General features: G+C 41.2%; 1 protein-coding gene across 2 annotated transcripts in view; it reads left to right on the top strand.

Annotated features, from left to right (window-relative positions):
* The window catches only part of RAB28 (RAB28, member RAS oncogene family), a 379,144-nt gene that overhangs the window by 309,652 nt on the left and 48,756 nt on the right, over positions 1-20,736 (top strand). For both annotated transcript variants that reach the window (XM_063922968.1, XM_063922975.1), the window contains exon 5: positions 20,077-20,180. In XM_063922968.1, coding sequence (XP_063779038.1) covers positions 20,077-20,180 — 104 coding nt within the window. The remainder of the gene's footprint in view (positions 1-20,076; positions 20,181-20,736) is intronic.

The raw sequence follows: 20,736 nt of genomic DNA on the forward strand, positions 1-20,736 counted from the left end.
TCGTAGTCCGTAGTGGATGCTGGGCGCCCATCCCAAGTGCGGATTGTCTGCAATACTTGTATATAGTTATTGCCTAACTAAAGGGTTATTGTTGAGCCATCTGTTGAGAGGCTCAGTTATATTCATACTGTTAACTGGGTATAGTATCACGAGTTATACGGTCTGATTGGTGTGGCTGGTATGAGTCTTACCCGGGATTCAAAATCCTTCCTTATTATGTCAGCTCGTCCGGGCACAGTGTCCTAACTGAGGCTTGGAGGAGGGTCATAGTGGGAGGAGCCAGTGCACACCAGGTGACCTAAAGCTTTCTTTAGTTGTGCCCAGTCTCCTGCGGAGCCGCTATTCCCCATGGTCCTTACGGAGTTCCCAGCATCCACTACGGACTACGAGAAATAGATTTACCGGTGAGTAAAATCGTATTTTATATATATATATATATATATATATATATATACTGCTCAAAAAAATAAAGGGAACACTAAAATAACACATCCTAGATCTGAATGAATGAATTATTCTTATTAAATACTTTGTTCTTTACATAGTTGAATGTGCTGGCAACAAAATCACACAAAAATTATCGATGGAAATCAAATTTATTAACCCATGGAGGTCTGGATTTGGAGTCACACTCAAAATTAAAGGGGAAAAACACACTACAGGCTGATCCAACTTTGATGTAATGTCCTTAAAACAAGTCAAAATGAGGCTCAGTAGTGTGTGTGGCCTCTACGTGCCTGTATGACCTCCCTACAGTGCCTGGGCATGCTCCTGATGAGGTGGCGGATAGTCTCCTGAGGGATCTCCTCCCAGACATGGACTAAAGCTTCCGCCAACTCCTGGACAGTCTGGTGCAACGTGGCGTTGGTGGATGGAGCGAGACATGATTTCCCAGATGTGCTCAATTGGATTCAGGTCTGGGGAACGGGCGGGCCAGTCCATAGCATCAATGCCTTCATCTTACAGGAACTGCTGACACACTCCAGCCACATGAGGTCTAGCATTGTCTTGCATTAGGAGGAACCCAGGGCCAACCGCACCAGCATATGGTCTCACAAGGGGTCTGAGGATCTCATCTCGGTACCTAATGGCAGTCAAGCTACCTCTGGCGAGCACATGGAGGGCTGTGTGGCCCCCCCCAAAGAAATGCCACCCCACACCATTACTGACCCACTGCCAAACCGGTCATGCTGGAGGATGTTGCAGGCAACAGAACGTTCTCCTTGGCGTCTCCAGACTCACGTCTGTCACGTGCTCAATGAGAACCTGCTTTCATCTGTGTAGAGCACAGGGCGCCAGTGGCGAATTTGCCAATCTTGGTGTTCTCTGGCAAATGCCAAACGTCCTGCACAGTGTTGGGCTGTAAGCACAACCCCCACCTGTGGACGTCGGGCCCTCATACCACCCTCATGGGGTCTGTTTCTGATCGTTTGAGTAGACACATGCACATTTGTGGCTTGCTGGAGGTAATTTTGCAGGGCTCTGGCAGTGCTCCTCCTGTTCCTCCTTGCATAAAGGCGGAGGTAGCGGTCCTGCTGCTGGGTTGTTGCTCTCCTACGGCCTCCTCCACGTCTCCTGATGTACTGGCCTGTCTCCTGGTAGCGCCTCCATGCTCTGGACACTACGCTGACAGACACAGAAAACCTTCTTGCCACAGCTCGCATTGATGTGCCATCCTGAGCTGCACTACCTGAGCCACTCGTGTGGGTTGGAGACTCCGTCTCATGCTACCACTAGAGTGAAAGCACCGCCAGCTTTCAAAAGTGACCAAAACATCAGCCAGAAAGCATAGGAGCTGAGAAGTGGTCTGTGGTCACCACCTGCCAAACAACTCCTTTATTGGGGGTGTCTTGATAATTGCCTATAATTTCCACCTATTGTCTATTCCATTTTCACAACAGCATGTGAAATTGATTGTCAATCAGTGTTGCTTCCTAAGTGGACAGTTTGATTTCACAGAAGTGTGATTGACTTGGAGTTACATTGTGTTGTTTAAGTGTTCCCTTTATTTTTTTGAGCAGTGTATATATATACACTGCTCAAAAAAATAAAGGGAACACTAAAATAACACATCCTAGATCTGAATGAATGAAATATTCTTATTAAATACTTTGTTCTTTACATAGTTGAATGTGCTGACAACAAAATCACACAAAAATTATCAATGGAAATCAAATTTATTAACCCATGGAGGTCTGGATTTGGAGTCACCCTCAAAATTAAAGTGGAAAAACACACTACAGGCTGATCCAACTTTGATGTAATGTCCTTAAAACAAGTCAAAATGAGGCCCAGTAGTGTCTGTGGCCTCCTCGTGCCTGTATGACCTCCCTACAACGCCTGGGCATGCTCCTGATGAGGTGGCGGATGGTCTCCTGAGGGATCTCCTCCCAGACCTGGACTAAAGCATCCGCCAACTCCTGGACAGTCTGTGGTGGATGGAGCGAGACATGATGTCCCAGATGTGCTCAATTGGATTCAGGTCTGGGGAACGGGCGGGCCAGTCCATAGCATTAATGCCTTCGTCTTGCAGGAACTGCTGACACACTCCAGCCACATGAGGTCTAGCATTGTCTTGCATTAGGAGGAACCCAGGGCCAACCGCACCAGCATATGGTCTCACAATGGGTCTGAGGATCTCATCTCGGTACCTAATGGCAGTCAGGCTACCTCTGGCGAGCACATGGAGGGCTGTGCAGCCCCCCAAAGATATGCCACCCCACACCATTACTGACCCACTGCCAAACCGGTCATGCTGGAGGATGTTGCAGGCAGCAGAATGTTCTCCTTGGCGTCTCCAGACTCTGTCACGTCTGTCACATGTGCTCAGTGAGAACCTGCTTTCATCTGTGAAGAGCACAGGGCGCAAGTGGCGAATTTGCCAATCTTGGTGTTCTCTGGCAAATGCCAAACGTCCTGCACGGTGTTGGGCTGTAAGCACAACCCCCACCTGTGGGCGTCGGGCCCTCATACCACCCTCATGGAGTCTGTTTCTGATCGTGTGAGTAGACACATGCACATTTGTAGCTTGCTGGAGGTCATTTTGCAGGGCTCTGGCAGTGCTCCTCCTGTTCCTCCTTGCACAAAGGCGGATGTAGCGGTCCTGCTGCTGGGTTGTTGCCCTCCTACGGCCTCCCCCACGTCTCCTGATGTACTGGCCTGTCTCCTGGTAGCGCCTCCATTCTCTGGACACTACGCTGACAGACACAGCAAACCTTCTTGCCACAGCTCGCATTGATGTGCCATCCTGGATGAGCTGCACTACCTGAGCCACTTGTGTGGGTTGCAGGGAGGTCATACAGGCACGTGGAGGCCACACACACTACTGAGCCTCATTTTGACTTGTTTTAAAGACATTACATCAAAGTTGGATCAGCCTGTAGTGTGTTTTTCCACTTTCATTTTGAGGGTGACTCCAAATCCAGACCTCCATGGGTTAATAAATTTGATTTCCATTGATAATTTGTGTGATTTTGTTGTCAGCACATTCAACTATGTAAAGAACAAAGTATTTAATAAGAATATTTCATTCATTCAGATCTAGGATGTGTTATTTTAGTGTTCCCTTTATTTTTTTGAGCAGTGTATATATATATATATATATATATATATATATATATATAAAATTCCTCCTGAGGAAGTCCAGAACTTTGAAAGTGGACAAATCACGTTGAAGCTTATCCTGCTGGTTCTCCTGTTGGTTGGCTGCATCTGGGACTGCTATCTGATTACTGATGTTCAGATAAGCTGTACTTATTGAACCTATTGTATGTTTACAGTGTCTGTGTGTTAATGTTTTTAAGTTTATCCTGATTCCTTCTATATATTATCTTTATTTTCCCATACTCCTTACACTGGAGAGGTGTTTCTGAAGGCTGGACCCGGTCTCTGCATCTGGGGATGAGGATATCCTATATGGTTGATATAATGCATACTGTTTCCTTAACTTTGAGTATATGTAGAATAGAGCATACTTTGATTACATCTAAGTTAGTGCTGCTTTAATTATTTGCTCGATCGAGGAAGCCTGCTCATTCTACCTCTTGTAAATACTGTCAGGCACACATGGTACTGTGCCTTTTACTGGAAACTGTGTTACTCAATGATAATGGTGGAGTATGATCCAACGTCAAAAGTATTCTGCCGGTGCAATACAGAAGCTAGACATTGTAAAGGATTGATAGTCATTAGGTCGACAGCATTAGGTAGACAGTCAAAAGACATGACAAAGGTCAACACAAAAAAAGTTGATTAGGTTACTCAAGGTAATAGTCTATGGGGTATATGCAATTGCGGTCGAATTCGCGGCAATTTTCGCCGTTTTTTAATTCGACTCAATTCGACAGGTGAATCCCGGAAGGTGGCTTCCGGAATTCACCATATTCAATGAAAAACGGATTCGCCAGAGTCGCGGGCGAAAATCGGCCGATTTGGCGGATTTTGCCGCGATTTTAAAAAACGGTAAAAAAACGTGAAAAACCCGGAAAAAAAATGGCGTGGGGTCCCCCCTCCAAAGCATAACCAGCCTCGGGCTCATCGAGCTGGTCCTGGTTCTAAAAATGCAGGGGAAAAATTGGCCAGGGATCCCCCGTATTTTTAAAACCAGCACCGGGCTCTGCGCCTGGTGCTGGTGCCAAAAATACGGGGGACAAAAAGAGTAGGGGTCCCCCGTATTTTTAACACCAGCATCGGGCTCCACTAGCTGGACAGATAATGCCACAGCCGGGGGTCACTTTTATGCCGTGCCCTGCGGCCGTGGCATTAAATATCCAACTAGTCACCCCTGGCCGGGGTACCCTGGGGGAGTGGGGACCCCTTCAATCAAGGGGTCCCGTCCCCCCAGCCACCCAAGGGCCAGGGGTGAAGCCCGAGGCTGTCCCCCCCCATCCAATGGGCTGCGGATGGGGGGGCTGATAGCCTTTTGTGATAATAAAAATATATTGTTTTTTCCAGCAGTACTACAAGTCCCAGCAAGCCTCTCCCGCAAGCTGGTACTTGGAGAACCACAAGTACCAGCATGCGGGAGAAAAACGGGTCCGCTGGTACCTGTAGTACTACTGGGGAAAAAATACCCAAATAAAAACAGGACACACACACCTTGATAGTAAAACTTTATTACACACTACCGACACACACATACTTACCTATGTTGACACGCCGACTGCCACGGTCTCCGACGATCCGAGGGTACCTGTGAAAAAATTATACTCGCCTTCCAGCGTCCAGAGATAAATCCACGTCCAGAGAGTAAAATCCACGTACTTGTTTAAAAAAAAAAACACGCAAAAACCCGCTCCATACCGGACTAGAAAGGGGTCCAATGCTTTCACATCAGACCCCTTTCTCCCGAATGCCGGGACATCACGTGACTCCTGTCACTGACGTCCCTTCAGCCAATCAGGAAGCGCTACTTCCGTGGCGCTCACCTGATTGGCTGTGCGCTGTCTGTACTGTGACAGCACATCGCAAAGCCGCTCCATTACTTTCAATGGTGGGAACTTTGCGGGTAGCGGTGGGGTCACCCGCCGGTCAGCGGCTGACCGGCGGGTGACCTTACCGCTAGCCGCTAAGTTCCCACCATTGAAAGTAATGGAGCGGCTTTGCGATGTGCTGTCACAGTACAGACAGCGCACAGCCAATCAGGTGAGCGCAACGAAGTTGCGCTTCCTGATTGGCTTAGAGACCTTTCTGTGACAGCTGTCACTGACAGGTCTCATTCGTGGAAAGGTGTCCCATGTGTCAGCATGGGACCCCTTTCAGTCCGGCATGGAGCGGGTGTTCGGTTTGTTTTTTTGCCAAGTACGTGGATTTATCTCTGGACCATGGCTGAGGTGAGTATATTGATCTTTTCTTTTCAGGTATCCGTGGATTCTACATGGAGAAGAGGACCGATGTCGGCGTGTGAACATAGGTAAGTATGTGTGTGTCGACGTATGAAATAAAGTTTTACTGTCGACGGTGTGTGTGTCCTGTTTTTATTTGGGTATTTTTTTCCCAGTAGTACTACAGGTACCAGCGGGCCCGTTTTTCTCCCGCATGCTGGTACTTGTGGTTCTCCAAGTACCAGCTTGCGGGGGAGGCTTGCTGGGACTTGTAGTACTACTGGAAAAACAATATCTTTTTATTATCACAAAAGGCTATCAGCCCCCCCATCCGCAGCCCATTGGATGGGGGGGGACAGCCTCGGGCTTCACCCCTGGCCCTTGGGTGGCTGGGGGGGGGGACCCCTTGATTGAAGGGGTCCCCACTCCCCCAGGGTACCCCGGCCAGGGGTGACTAGTTGGATATTTAATGCCACGGCCGCAGGGCACGGCATAAAAGTGACCCCCGGCTGTGGCATTATCTGTCCAGCTAGTGGAGCCCGATGCTGGTGTTAAAAATACGGGGGACCCCTACTCTTTTTGTCCCCCGTATTTTTGGCACCAGCACCAGGCGCAGAGCCCGGTGCTGGTTTTAAAAATACGGGGGATCCCCTGTCAATTTTTTCCCCGCATTTTTAGATCCAGGACCAGCTCGAAGAGCCCGAGGCTGGTTATGTTTTGGAGGGGGGACCCCACGCCATTTTTTTTTTATGATTTCACCGTTCCAGCATAAAATAAAAAAAATATAATATTTTAAAAAATATATAAATAATATTTGTGCCTCCAAAAAAAAAAAAAAAAGTACCTAATCCCTTCTAATATAAATAGATCTGCTATTCCCCCCCAAAAAAACACAAAAAAAAACATGTTTAAAATTTTTTTATTTGTTTTCACCCTCCAAAGTGTGGCGGATTGAAAATGACGAATTTGCTGTCTAAAAGCACTGCTGTCGAATTTCCAAACTTGAATTGAATATGCTTTGGTCGAATTGCAGCACTTGTATCATTGCAGAAAAGTCGAATTTGCAAAAAGTCGAATTTCAAAAAGTCGAATTTTGAAAGTCCGTTTTTTGGTCGGAAAGCACTGAATTGCATAGGCGATTTTTTTTTTTTGGTCGAAAATGACCCGAAATTCGACAATTTCGGGAATTCGACCGCAATTGCATATACCCCTATGACATGTATAGTAAATGCAGCAAAAGTTATAAAAACATAAACACGTGTCATTCTTTTTCATGTCGGCCTTTTTTCGTGTCGACCTTTTGACGGTCAACCTTTTGACCTTGTCAACCTAGTGAATGTTGACCTTGTAACCGTCTTATCTATTAACCACCTACTTTTCTTCCCAAAGTTCCTGCATTTTATAAATGATATAAGAATAGGTTAGATAAATTCCTATTGGATAAAGATATTAAGGGTTATGGTGTGTAGACACGCATTATAGTTAATATAACTAGTCCTAACATAAAAATAATTAGTCCTATAATAAGACTGCATAGGAGACCACAAATAGGTTGAACTCGATGGACAATTGTCTTTTTTCAACCTTAGTTACTATATCTTCACCTGGCAACAACTAGATCTAGTGTAATAATTGCACAGATCAGCTGACTCTCTGCAGTGTGCTTTGTAAGCATTGCTGGAGCATATTGTTGCTGAGTTAAAATAAAGGTTTACAATGTTTTCTTAATCTGATTAATCCAGATTGTATTTTGGCCCCACACTCAGCACTGTTAGACTGGGTACTCACGGCGCAATTTTTTGCACTATATCACACACTATCTAGCTAGAGTGCGATATAGTAGACTATATTGCACCTTGTATACGCACTATATTGTATGCGATATAGTGTAGGGATCGCTCCCGCGGGTCGTATCCGATGTTCTACAGTATGTCGGATGAACATGCAGCTCAATTTTAGCTAGATAGTTCACTATCCAGTGCATATTGTACTGTGTGTATGTAACGTACGCTATTGTATCCAATTTGAGTCATCACAATAAAGTGAGAAGCCATATCTTATGATATATGTTATGCTAAATCTGTTTTGCTAAATCTTATGCTATATCTTACCGTGTGTATGCACTATTTCATTTATTCAGGAGCTCAGGGAATTTCAAGGGAAATAGTGTAGGATATCTTAACATAGCCAAAATCTTACCGTGTGTACCCAGCATTAGGATAATTTAGGTGAAAAAGACAAATCTCCTAATAAAGACTTACATTTATTTATGCCTTTTATAGTTTATTTTCAAATGTAGATTACATTTTGCACCATGAAAATAAAGGTCAACATTTTTACAAAGATTTGGCTTATGTAATTTTAAGCTTCTAAAAAAAAAAAAACTAGTCTGCAGATTTTGTGTGGTGTTGTAAAAGTGTGGATATGTTTCATAAAAACATTAAAGTTTATTGTACATATATTATAGGTAAAATGTACATATCACAATTTCTAATGGCACTATTGGGTTCCATAGACCTCAGGTTTATGGGCCTACAAGTCAGCAAGTAGACCTACAGCTGTTGTTATTAATTTAGAGGAACCACTAAATCCCCAAATTGAAATGTTTAGATACAGACCATGGAGGTAAAATATATTGCTTAATGTTAAACTAATTTTTTTTTGTTTCTCTGTTCAAATGTAAAGCATTATACTCCCGGGTGTGGTTCAAAGGGTCGACCACACTTAGGTCGACAGTGTCTAGGTCGACCACTATTGGTCGACAGTAACTAAGTTGACACTTAAAATAGGTTGACACAAACATTAGGTCGACATGAGTAATGTCGAAGTGACAAAAGGTCGACGTGGGTTTAAATTTAAAAAATGGTGTTGTTTTCTTTGTAGAGTGACCGGGAACCCCAATTAGTGCAACGTGTCCCATCACATATCTCGCTTCGCTCACCATGCTTCGGGCAAGGTTACCGTTCCCAATTGTAGTCCACATGGATCGTAAAGTATGAAAAAGTTCACAAATTAAAAAAATGTTGAAAAACTCATGTTAACCTTTTGTCATGTCGACCTAGAAACCATGTCGACCTAATGCATGTCGACCAATAGTGGTCAACCAAATGTATGTCGACCTAAGTGTGGTCAACCTAGAGAACGGATACCATACCCCCTTCCCCACCCTCTTTCCATGACAGGCACCTGAATCTTTTTCCACATTTTTAGGACATTGCTATACAAATTATGAAGCAGCATGCATTCATTTGAAAGATAGTATGGTGACACATATATACCATAATAAACAGTATGTATGTATAGATACACACTGTATCTAGGGTAAGCTAGCTGCATTCAATCCAAAAATTTGTGTGTACACTTAAAGGTCGATTCAATTCGGCAACATATGAATAGCGCCGGGAATTAGGTCCCGACGCTATTCAATTCAGCTAAAGTTAAGTTGGCGAATGCACGTTCTCGCCGACTTAACAGGTAGTTTTGTCGGGAGAACGGGCATTCTCCGACTTAACTACCCGCAGCGATGCTGATTCCAGACAGAATCAGCCTCGCGCCAGCACTTTTGTCGGTTTTCTTCTCTCACCACCCGGGGGTGAGAGAAGAATTCCCGACAATTGAGCTAATTCCCGGCGCTATTCATCTGTTGCCGAATTGAACCGACCCCTTAGAAAAAAATTATTGGACACGCCCACACAAGCAAAATAGTGTGCTCCTGCAGCAGGCACGTGTTCGTGAAGGTATAAAATGGGTAGAGTGCCAGTTTCGACAAGAACACCTTGTAGGGAGGCCCAGGCACTTGGATATTATGGTCAAGCAGCTGCTCATAAACCTTTAATCACAAAGAAGAATGCAGCCCAGTGCTTATGATGGTGTAAAGAGAGCAAAAACTGGACAGTGGAACAATGGTGGCGAGTGTTATGGAGTGACGAATCACGATCTACACTTTTCAGATCAGCTGGACATGTTTGGGTTTGGAGATTACAAGGGGAATGTCTGATGCCAGAGTGTGCAGTGCCTACAGTAAAACATGGAGGTGATGGCGTTATGCTGTGGGGCTGTGAACTTGTGGACAGTTTGCCAAGAAGGATGTCTGCAGTAATCACTGCACATGGTGGACCTACAAAGTACTGATGTCAATAAAATCTAGTTGATCTATTTGCTGTCCGTGTCCAATCACTTTTGCCTACATAGTGTATTTGTGATGCAGGGATCCATTTACAAAATATAAAGACTCACCCTTTGCTGGACAAGAACAATAGAAGAGCCCACACTCACTATTTGAAAGAAATTTGATAAATAGGAAGGAAATAAATAATTTTTGTACACATAAAACTATAATGAAGTCCTATTTTTTTAAGCTGTTCGATCCCCATCTGATTGGGTTAAATGCTCCCAGTCAGCCAAGCGGTGTGTATCAAGCTGTGAACCCTGTTAAGCGGCAGCAGCAGGGAGGTAAGCGACTTCTCTATAGGGATCGGAAGGTCGGCTGTGCAGCACATGAGATGCTACCTCCTGGTTCCGAGCGTGCAGGAGCGTTATAAGCCATTTATCAGCGAATGCATCTGCATCTGCAATGTATACACACCTATACAATTAACGACTGTTCACCTGATTTCGGGAGAACGGGATGACTATTGTATATGTGTGTAACTAGCATTAGAAAGTCATATAACCTTCTAACCTGCTAACATGAAGTTGTACTGTGCACAGTACATCTCTAAGTCAGAATCTGTTTTCATTAGTGTATGTTCATTTGTAGCATGTAGCAGAGACCGCAATGGATTGGATCTTATTTGTATCCATATAATTGTAATGAGGCGTCAGATTGGAGTGTACATGGCAGCTGGAATATAAACACACGTTCATGATCAAATTAATGTGTTTCATCTGTCTACAACTAATAACAATCTGTCATGCTATCTATCTGAGCAAGGGCATAAACAGTTTATTTTGTGTTTGGACTAACTTCCTGGAGGTTGTTAATGTGACACATAGTTTGTCTAAAATGAGTAAAACCAGATCAACGCTCAAGATGTTTTCCTGATAACTAAAAAAAAATAATGTCCGCGATCTGTGCTAAAAAATTTTTTTTTTTAATTGCTAGATTATTTCCATCTCGGAACAAAGTGAATATTTAATAAATCTTGGGCAGACTTGCTAGTTTTTAGCTTTCTTGTTCCCTCATGAGCTAGTTTTACTGGCAATCATTCAAGGCTTTGAAATTCTCGATTGACATTTTATGATCCGTAATCTTTTTGATTCTGTCATAATTACCTGATAACTATAACAATAACATTATTCCCCAAGAGCTCAGCTTTGCCACTTTACTCCAGTTTCATTTAATTTTACTTATTTGATTGCTTATTATAAAAATTCAATACATATTTAAAGTATGGTAATGTTAACCCCTCCACAGACGATAAATGTATAATAAAAAATAAAAATCTTGAAACTAAGCAAAAGATCATACTTTGGTGATCAATGTGCTGCAATTGAATTATCATTATTGTATGTTTTGTAGAAAATATCAGTCAACCCCGGTCAGCTGCTAAGATGTCCCTCTGTGCAAGAGCTGATGCCACCTGTGCTCCCTGGGTGTGGCCACGCCCCTCTCAGTACTCGGGCCCGTGGCTGCTCTCGATGGCCCTGGTTTTATGCCACCATGGCCTAATAATTGGTGCGCAGCATATTTCTGCAGCTGGTGTAAAAATAATATTCATTATCTGTGCATTTTGATATTATATAAAAATGTAATGGTCAATTTCAAAACTTTAAAAGCCAGGGACTGTCAATGGAAACTGGATTCAGTTGGTTACTTTGGTGTCTCTATGGTGTGATAGAAGGATTTATTAGGGATGCAGTTAAAACACCGTCTGTCTGGATCCTGGCGTTCTAGATACCGACTCCAGGATCCTGACAGCCAACATTATAATGGAGGCCAGAATCCTGACACCCGCCCAGAATTCCCACTCAGTTGGTGAGTCCACGTCACCAACCGAGTGGGAATAGACCCTTGGCAAGAGAGTGCATCAAGCCCATGAGGGGACTTGCTGCCGGAATTCCGGCAGACGGGATGTCGCTGTCGCTATACTGACAGCCACCATCCCGTCTGCCGGTATATTATACCGGATCCATTTATTCTTTCTATTAGTTTGCTTGAATACACTTTGGTTATTCTATAAGCTAGCTGAATATGTGTACTGTAGATACTTTATTTAGCATTGTGTTCTTCTAACTTGAGCACACTACTTTGCTTCATTGTATATAAGTTGGCCAGTAGCCACGGTGACGTCATCACTTTCAAAACTTCTAACAATATGACCAAGAACTCCACTTACAAAGAGGATAATCAAGTTCAATTAACATTACCCATCAGATAATTGGACTAGCCCATTGGTACTGAGTTATACAAAACAAGTGAAAATGGTTTGAACTCAATCTGGTTAATCTACAATGTCTTCAAAGGCATCCCCACAAAAAGTGTAAATTGAAGTGATAAAAAACAACCCTAAAATATTCTATGGCCTGCTAATAAATCCTAATCCATGGGGATTTTTGTATGATTTGCACCCCATGGAAAAAATGCTAAATAAAGATTGTAGTAAAGAAATTGGTATATCCTTGGTCCTTCAAACTATGACCCCCTGTGTATTTTTAGAAGAGAAAATATGTAGATAATTTTAAGCACATGTAAATCAAATTAATAAATTATTAGTGCATTTTACTTGTCATTCCTGTGTGGGCTAATCATGATAGGTCATTATTTAAGCATTATGTAATTTCACAACTTGTATGAACAGCTGCAAGTACTTTGCGGGGAGAGATTCGGACCCACAAATCATAGCAGAACACACTCTATTCCACAGCAGTGTTTTTATAACATTATTTTATTGCGAGTATAAAATGTATATGCTTTTAGTTTACCATCCAAATAGGTTTAAACACATGTGCTGAGAGACCTAACTAGGCGGTTTATTCCGATTCAGTCCAAGGAGTTGTTTTCATTAGTAAGTTTCAGTTTGTACAGCGTTTAGGTTAGTGTTTAGTTTAAATGTTTACTTGACTCTTTTTCATGAAACTGCTTTGTGAGTGATCCTGTGTGACAGACCAGGCACTCCAGGAGTTACGGGTCCGTCCTAGAATTCATGCGACATATGTACCTAAACATTTTGTTTTCTGATGAAGAAACCTCTATGACACCACTAAATGCATTACCCGGTGTGATTAATCAAACAGGGGTGCATTAATGAGCAGTGGCAGTATTTGGATAATTTGGGATACATTTGGCTGTCAGTCATTCAGTCTGACTCAAAAGCCCTTTGCTTATGTTTTGCTATGCAAAGGTTAAGGAGAGAGAATGAGTTAAGTGAAGCTGATGCATCAGTAATTACATGTCAATCAGAAGAGCTCTGCAAATTGCATCAAAAAAGCCGAACGATTCATTTCATTATGTGTCTACCTTCTAAAAAGGAAGGACTGGAAAACAGTTGGAGGTTACAGCAAAAATCTAAACTTTTTCTTAGGTTTTACACTTGTTTATCTTTATTGGGCATTATTTTGTAAACAAGTGTTTTACATGCTTCGTTTCTTATTTAGATGTTTAGATGATTTCTTTTAATGTGTGATGTGTGCTATCAATTAAAGACTACTCTTCAGCACATAAAATAGACCAGCTGCCTGCCAGAATTTTATTTAGCACACCACAATACAAGCAATGCAGATGGGCTTATTGAAAAGTATTTAACAAACTTAATTTATCTGCATATTAGCTTGGAAAGGAGTTTTGGGTTCTCCGTTTATTTAAAGGGGTAATTCAATTGATCGCAGTACATTTAACAGAAGAAAAAAACCAGGCTTAATCGTGATATTTTTTACCAAATGTCTTTATCATGCAATTCAATTAATGCCCCTTTTTTCGTGGTAAAATTTACCCGCTATTGTGGGAAAAACACAGAATCCGGAATAAGTTCTCAGATCCATGTGTTTTCACTTCTGCAAAAAAAGAATGCACTTATCACAGATTTTGTTTCTCCTACCCCTGGGCAGATGAAACAAAATCCCAGATTGTGTCGGCTATCGGGGTAAATTACCGTGACTAATTGAATTCCCCCCTAAGGATCATCCAACAGTGGTGATAGGATTGGTGAAAATGGTGCTGTTCTCACTCACAGGGTGTACAATTGTGTTAATCGACATGTTAATATCTTCATAACACAATCATAAGTATACATTGTTTTTGGTGTAATGTCCTTTTAATATTTTTTCTTTTGATAATTAAAATATTAAAGAGCAAGTTATGAAAATTAGAGATGATCGGTTTGGATTGTAGTTAGTCCTGCCTGCCAATATTGAAACTGAAAACCAGGAAACATTTAATTTTTACGGAAAGCTCAGATCTGGCTTGTTTTGGATTGCATGTCATTTATATGCGATCAATAACGAGCGATAGCTGAGAATTTTGAAAAAATAAGGTTTTGCCACATGTTCAGTTCAGAACTTGGCGGGAAGAACCAATCAAATTTGAATCGCTCATCTGTATACAAAGTATTATATATTGTTTTGCAGGACATACAGTACCTGTAGCTGCTTTTGAAACTGATAAACTACTTTTAAAAAAAAAGTAAGTGTGGTGGCTTGTCTTCCATGAAATATAAATATAATAAATGCATATAGTTTTCTTTTACCTGCGCTAGATGATTTGCTGCTGTATAAGTTGTTTATAACATTTCAGAGTCTTATACACAGTCATTATAAGGCTGTTTATGCACAAATCAATGTAAGATTTCTACCCTGTTCATATATGTCACACACTAATCCAATGGGTACTTTGTAGGAGAGAAAGATGTGTATGATTGTAGTAATTCACCCTTTGTCTATTTAAAAATGCCATTTGCCTTTGTCCTAATGTAAGCAAGTACCATTACACCCAAGGATTTATTGTTCTAGCTCTGTCTTATCTAAAACCTCTACTAATGGCTCGCCCTTACAGTTTAACTATTGAACACATTTGAAATATTACTTTTTTTCTGGGACTTCTTTCCATGCGGGAGGTTTTATACTCAGGACATACATATTTCAGAGTTTTCCTTAAAAAAACAAGAATAGGTGGAATTGCGTTGGTTAATAGTAGAAATTGAAAGAATAAATGTGACCTATTTTGTATTAACATATAGCTGTATCATTAACTAGCGTTTATGACCCGTCAATTGCCGGTTTTGTCGCCCCACACATATCGGCTACAGAGTATTTTTTCACCAAGTTCTTTTTTGGTTGTCCCAATATGACCATGACTTCTGCTGAGACTTTCTCTAATGAGGTGCCCATCTTTTGGCCGATCCACAGCTCCCGCCCTTGCCCCTTACTCCTTGCTACCCTTTCACTCCATCCGTCGCAGTGCGAGCTGTTAGTGGGCAGCTCCCACTGCGCTTGACAAACACAGTACAGCCCTTTAACATTATATTACAGATATCTAAATAATAGGTATTTGTACCTATATTATTTTAACAATAATAATACTACAGGTATTATAATAATAGTAGTATTATTATTATTATTATTATTATACACCATAGTGGCACTTGTCTAGAAAAACATTATTGAAAATCTAGTTTATTAATGCACAAGTTACTGGGGACAAAAAACAGACACATAGTGCAGTGGTTCTGAAACTGTGTGCCGTGGCACCCTGGGGGTGCCTTGGGAGACTTGCAGGGGTGCCGTGGTGGCTTCCAATAATAAAATATGTGGACAAACAGAAACCTGTCCCTCACTGAACCTAAGGATGACATATAAACACAATTTACTTACGGTAATTTAATATTTCTTTCTAAATTCCTCAGTAAGAAACGATTGGCCTAGGAGGTGCAGTGAAAACAATTCTCTAGAGCGCCGTGATTCATAAAAGTTTGGGAACCACTGACATAGTGTATCATGTCATGCCATACTAATTTCCACTGAGCAGGCAAAAAGCTATTAGATAGGGAGGCGGTCGTTAGGTCGACAAGCATTAGGTCGACCACTGAAGGTCGACATGCATTAGGTTGACATGGTCATTAGGTCGACATGCAAACAGGTCGACCTAATGAACCACACCCATTAGATCAGCCCAGTTAATGGTGTTTCCGCTGAGCACTTACACTCATATATAACCAACCACTATATACAGTCTGCCTTTACTATTGCGTTTGTCACAGGGGGCCGGATGTAATGAAGTCCATGTTCGGCAGCCGCGCGGGATGCTGGCTGAACTCAGACTTTTTTTTTTTTTTTAAAGGGGCAATCATGTACGGTTTAACCTTGTACATGATTGCCCCTTTAAAAAAAAAAAAAAAGCCATCCTACACAACCGTCGAACTCTGACTTCATTACATCCCAGCAAATGTGTTGCATTGGTAAGGTACAGTATACATCAAAACCTGATGTACATAAATCCCAGCATGGCCCTAACTGTGTGGAGTTTGTATATTCTCCCCGTACTTGCGTGGGTTTCCTCCGGGTTCTTTGGTTTCCTCACACAATACAAAAGTATACTGGTAGGTTTATTGGCTCCCAAGAAAATTAACCCTAGCGTGAATGTGACTGTGTCTGTATGAGGTAGGTAATATAGATTGTAAGCTCCACTGGGCCAGGGTCTGATGTGAATGGCCAAATATTCTCTGTAAAGCGCTGCGGAAAATGTGTGCGATATATGAATAACTGGTAATAAAAAAATAATAATAAATCCATTAAATAATCTTTATTTCCAGGATTGGCTTACTGGTTATCTGGTAACAGAAATTACCTGTACTAGTTATGGGACAAAACCATCGCTACTGTACATAGTTTTAGGGTACTCTTTCCATTCTGTGTTACATGGTAAAGAAATAACATAATTACACTTTTTATTTTATTATTGGTTTTTAAGTCTATGCTGGAAATTTCTTCGCCATTTTATGTAGTGTTCTTTTAAGGCTACGTTTGTGTAATAATCTGTAAATGCATTTACGTGGTTTGATACCAATGACCTCTTCACAAAACACTAAATGCGGTCCTCTTGCTCGTTACAGTCCTTTTAAAATGCGAAGCTGCTGAGCCGTAGCCAGGCTAACCCAGCAACGCTTTATGATGCCGCAGCATGTTGCAGAAAAGCCCTGTTAGCTAATTCACACCGTGAAGTATGACTTAGGAATGCCTTGCAAGAATAACATATGTCCCCAGAGAGTACAAATTAAAGACCTTCAATATCATTTTTAAATAAAGCTTTTTATGGAGTAAGTGAACATTTTAGTTGATAATCAAATGACACCATTATGCAGACTTACTAGATTTGCAAATTTACAGGTTTTTACAAGTCAGTTGGGTCCCTTCCTCAGGAAATCAGTTTAAGGTCCCGTCCCGTCCCCCCCCCAGCCCCCCTTTTATTTACTCAAAGAGCCTGGTTGTCCTTAAACGCTTGTGAATATATTTGCCCTATAATTTGACGGCATAGAGTCAACACCATTATAAAGACTGCAGTGCAATAAAAGGAGAAACTGTTCAGTGTAGCTTCCAGTCACCTCAGGATCAGATTTGGAGAAATTGGAATGTGCACAATAAAAACTGCTCATTGCTCGAGAGCCATACCCTTTCCTATGAAACATGGCATTATTTGTTAGGCTTGGCTCCCGTTCCAGTGGGTATATAATAGTAAAAACTAAATAATATACCTCACACTTAAATTATGCATTTTCTGTTTTAATACAACTTTTTTGGAGCATTGGCTTATGGGATTAACATTTGCCCTTGGAAATAAAGTATGTTGACTGCTACAAGTGTTTCTAAAGAGCTTACACAGCATTTCCTCCTTTTTTTTTTTTTTTTTTGCCTATACATTGCTGGCTAAATCCACATGAAAATATCTCAGACATTAACATATGCTCAGTCCGGTAGTGTGTTTTACGCGGAATGTGTACCACCGCAGGAATTTGATTTGGAAAAACAACTGGTACATAAATACTGTTAAACCTAACTGCAGCATTAATTAGCACAGTATGACTCGGCCGAACTTTTATATCAACTGATTTTTCCGAAAGGAAAGACTGCATACTGTATATATTTATTTGTGATGTTTTAACATTTTTATATATTTTTTATGTCATTTTATAATGTGTGCTAATCTTCCGCCTCGGTAGAAGAACCCCCTAAGTAGAGGTTAGTGGGGGGTCTCCCTCACAATTAGGCAGGTCCTCTAGTTTGGCCCTGGGCTGAGCTCCCATGTTACTTAGGGGGAGATGCATCAATAGTCATAAAGACTGGAAAAGTTGCCTATTGCAAACAATCCACTTTTACTATTATTTTAGAGAAGGTACTTGCTAAAAGCTAGGTAGAAGCGAATTGGTTTCTATGTGCAACTTGCCCACTTCTTAGCTCTTTAGGGTGTTTAATATAGCTCCACCTTAGGGTCGTCAGAAGATGTGGGTTGCTTAATATTGACTTAATTGATTTCAATGAGATCATTCTTAGGCTGATGTGGTGCAGAATTCACTGCCGTCCATTCTCATCTTCTGATTGGATGTGCTGCATGACCTCCCCGCAGTGTGCAGACTGCCTCAGTTAAGCCTTTCTCTCTTCTTTAAGCGAAAGCAGAGAATAAGTCAGAATGGGAAACAAAGCTTTAGCCACAAAACGTTGCACACCACTGATGTACAGGGGTAACCGGGAGCAATGTAGCACAATAGGGATAGATGGAAACTTAACTAAAATGGACTGGTAGGTTGGATCGACAGTCACTATCTCAACAGTGACTGTGTCGATCCTGGAATGCAGATGTCGACAAGGTTAACATACTACTTACAGCATGATAACTGGATCAGCATTACAACTGTAAATGTGCTGGTAAAGCAACATGTTTAAAGTTGTGCTGCCAATATGGCAATCCATGCTGTAAGTAGCATATATAAACCTTGTTGACATGCCAACGCCTGCATTCCGCGATCGACAGTCGCTGTGTTGATCCCGGAATGCAGGCACTGGAATGTTGATAAGGTTGATATGGGTGTGATAAAATATGTCGACATTCACAGTGTCGAAATTCATCATGTTGACATAATCATAGTGTCGCCATTGACCCTGTCAAAAGTCATCATGTAGACAGAGATGAAATGTCAACATGTTAGAGTGTCGACATACAGATGGGTCCATGTTTATCTTGACCTTTAATAGGATTAACTGAGACTGGGTAGTCAGACTTAATCCCCTGCTGTAATGACTTAATCCCCTGCTGTATTGTTCTCTGTATTGTATTGCATCTGAGAACAATAGATGAAGGGTTTATGTTAATAAACCATGTTGTGCCTAGGCGCAGCAAACTAGCCAAGATAACCGTGGACCCATCTGTATTGTTCCTGGGGCTCCAGTGCTGACTTACAGGTGGTCATGTGATGATCATTTACAGGTCAGACCTCCAATGTTCTGGTGTTCTGTTGAGTATTTTGCCCTAACTCTAATTCCTAACCCTCCCTCTAGTGCCTAACGCTAACCTCCACCCCATGCCTAACCCTAACTCTTCTGCCCACCGCCTAATTTTAATCCCAATAAATTGACAATGTTGACATTTCACCTAACATTCTGTCAGTGTTGACCTCATAACTGTGGACATTTTGACTACATCCGTTTATACGCAAATTACAACATGATTACTGTATGTGCGGTACAACGATAACTGCTTCCCTATCCAAAATAGCCATGGTACCCAGATGTGGGTCATGCTACGTTTACTTGATTTGTAAAATAATTATAATTTATTTAATGTCCGTATATATTGCATTGATCACCACCACAAGTAAGAGGCACCTGCTTCCAGCTTTATTACAGTTATGTATTTATTACACGCTAAGCCTGTACATACTGCGATTTCCTCATCAGCTGCTCCATGAAACATTTCATGTACACTGAATGTGTTGATTTCAGCCAACTGTGCAGCTATATTTTATGCTTTTGCTATTTTCAGATCAAAGAATTTACAGTTATGTCTCAAATGTATCTCACAGATGTATAAACCTGCGTGTGAGCAACTAGAAGAAAGCAGGATACAGGGTTTTTTTTTATCTTGGTCAATGTATAAAACTGCAAAAGACTGCTTATTAATTTCCTGCATTGGCTGCGCATCAAAGTATCAAAATGTGGCACAATGCAGGAGGATTGACATCATTTATTGCTTTAAAAAATCTATATATTTATGTGTATATCTATATATGTGTATATGTTCCTGTGTTTATTCCGCATATTTATTTTTTAGTTGATTTGGAGCACATGCGAACAGTAAAAGCAGATAAACACCAGAGATTTTGCCAAGAAAATGGTCTTGGAAGCTTCTTTGTTTCTGCAAAGACTGGAGATTCTGTAAGTAAAATATATAGAATGCATCCAACAATGCTTGTTTAATGTTTCTTGTGTATGTATGTATGTATAATATGTATATGTGTATGTATAATATGTATATGTGTGTGTGTATATATATATATATATATATATATATACACAGGTTGAGTATCCCATATCCAAATATTCCGAAATACAGAATTCTTTGGAGTGAAATAGTTAAACCTTTGTTTTCTGATGGCTCAATGTACACAAACTTTGTTTAATACACAAAGTTATTAAGAATATTGTACTAAATGACCTTCAGGCTGTGTGTATAAGGTGTATATGAAACACAAATGAATTGTGTGAATGTAGACACACTTTATTTAATTTACAAATTTATTACAATTTTTAGCTAAAATTACCTTCAGGCGGTGTGTATAAGGTGTATATGAAACATAAATGCATTCTGTGCTTAGACTTGGGTCCCATCACCATGATATCTCATTATAGTATGTAATTATTCCAAAATACGGAAAAACCGATATCCAAAATACTTCTGGTCTCAAGCATTTTGGATAAGGGATACTCAACC

The sequence above is a fragment of the Pseudophryne corroboree genome, chromosome 1 (genome assembly GCF_028390025.1).
Source record: "Pseudophryne corroboree isolate aPseCor3 chromosome 1, aPseCor3.hap2, whole genome shotgun sequence".
In the NCBI taxonomy this organism is placed as follows: Eukaryota; Metazoa; Chordata; class Amphibia; order Anura; family Myobatrachidae; genus Pseudophryne; species Pseudophryne corroboree.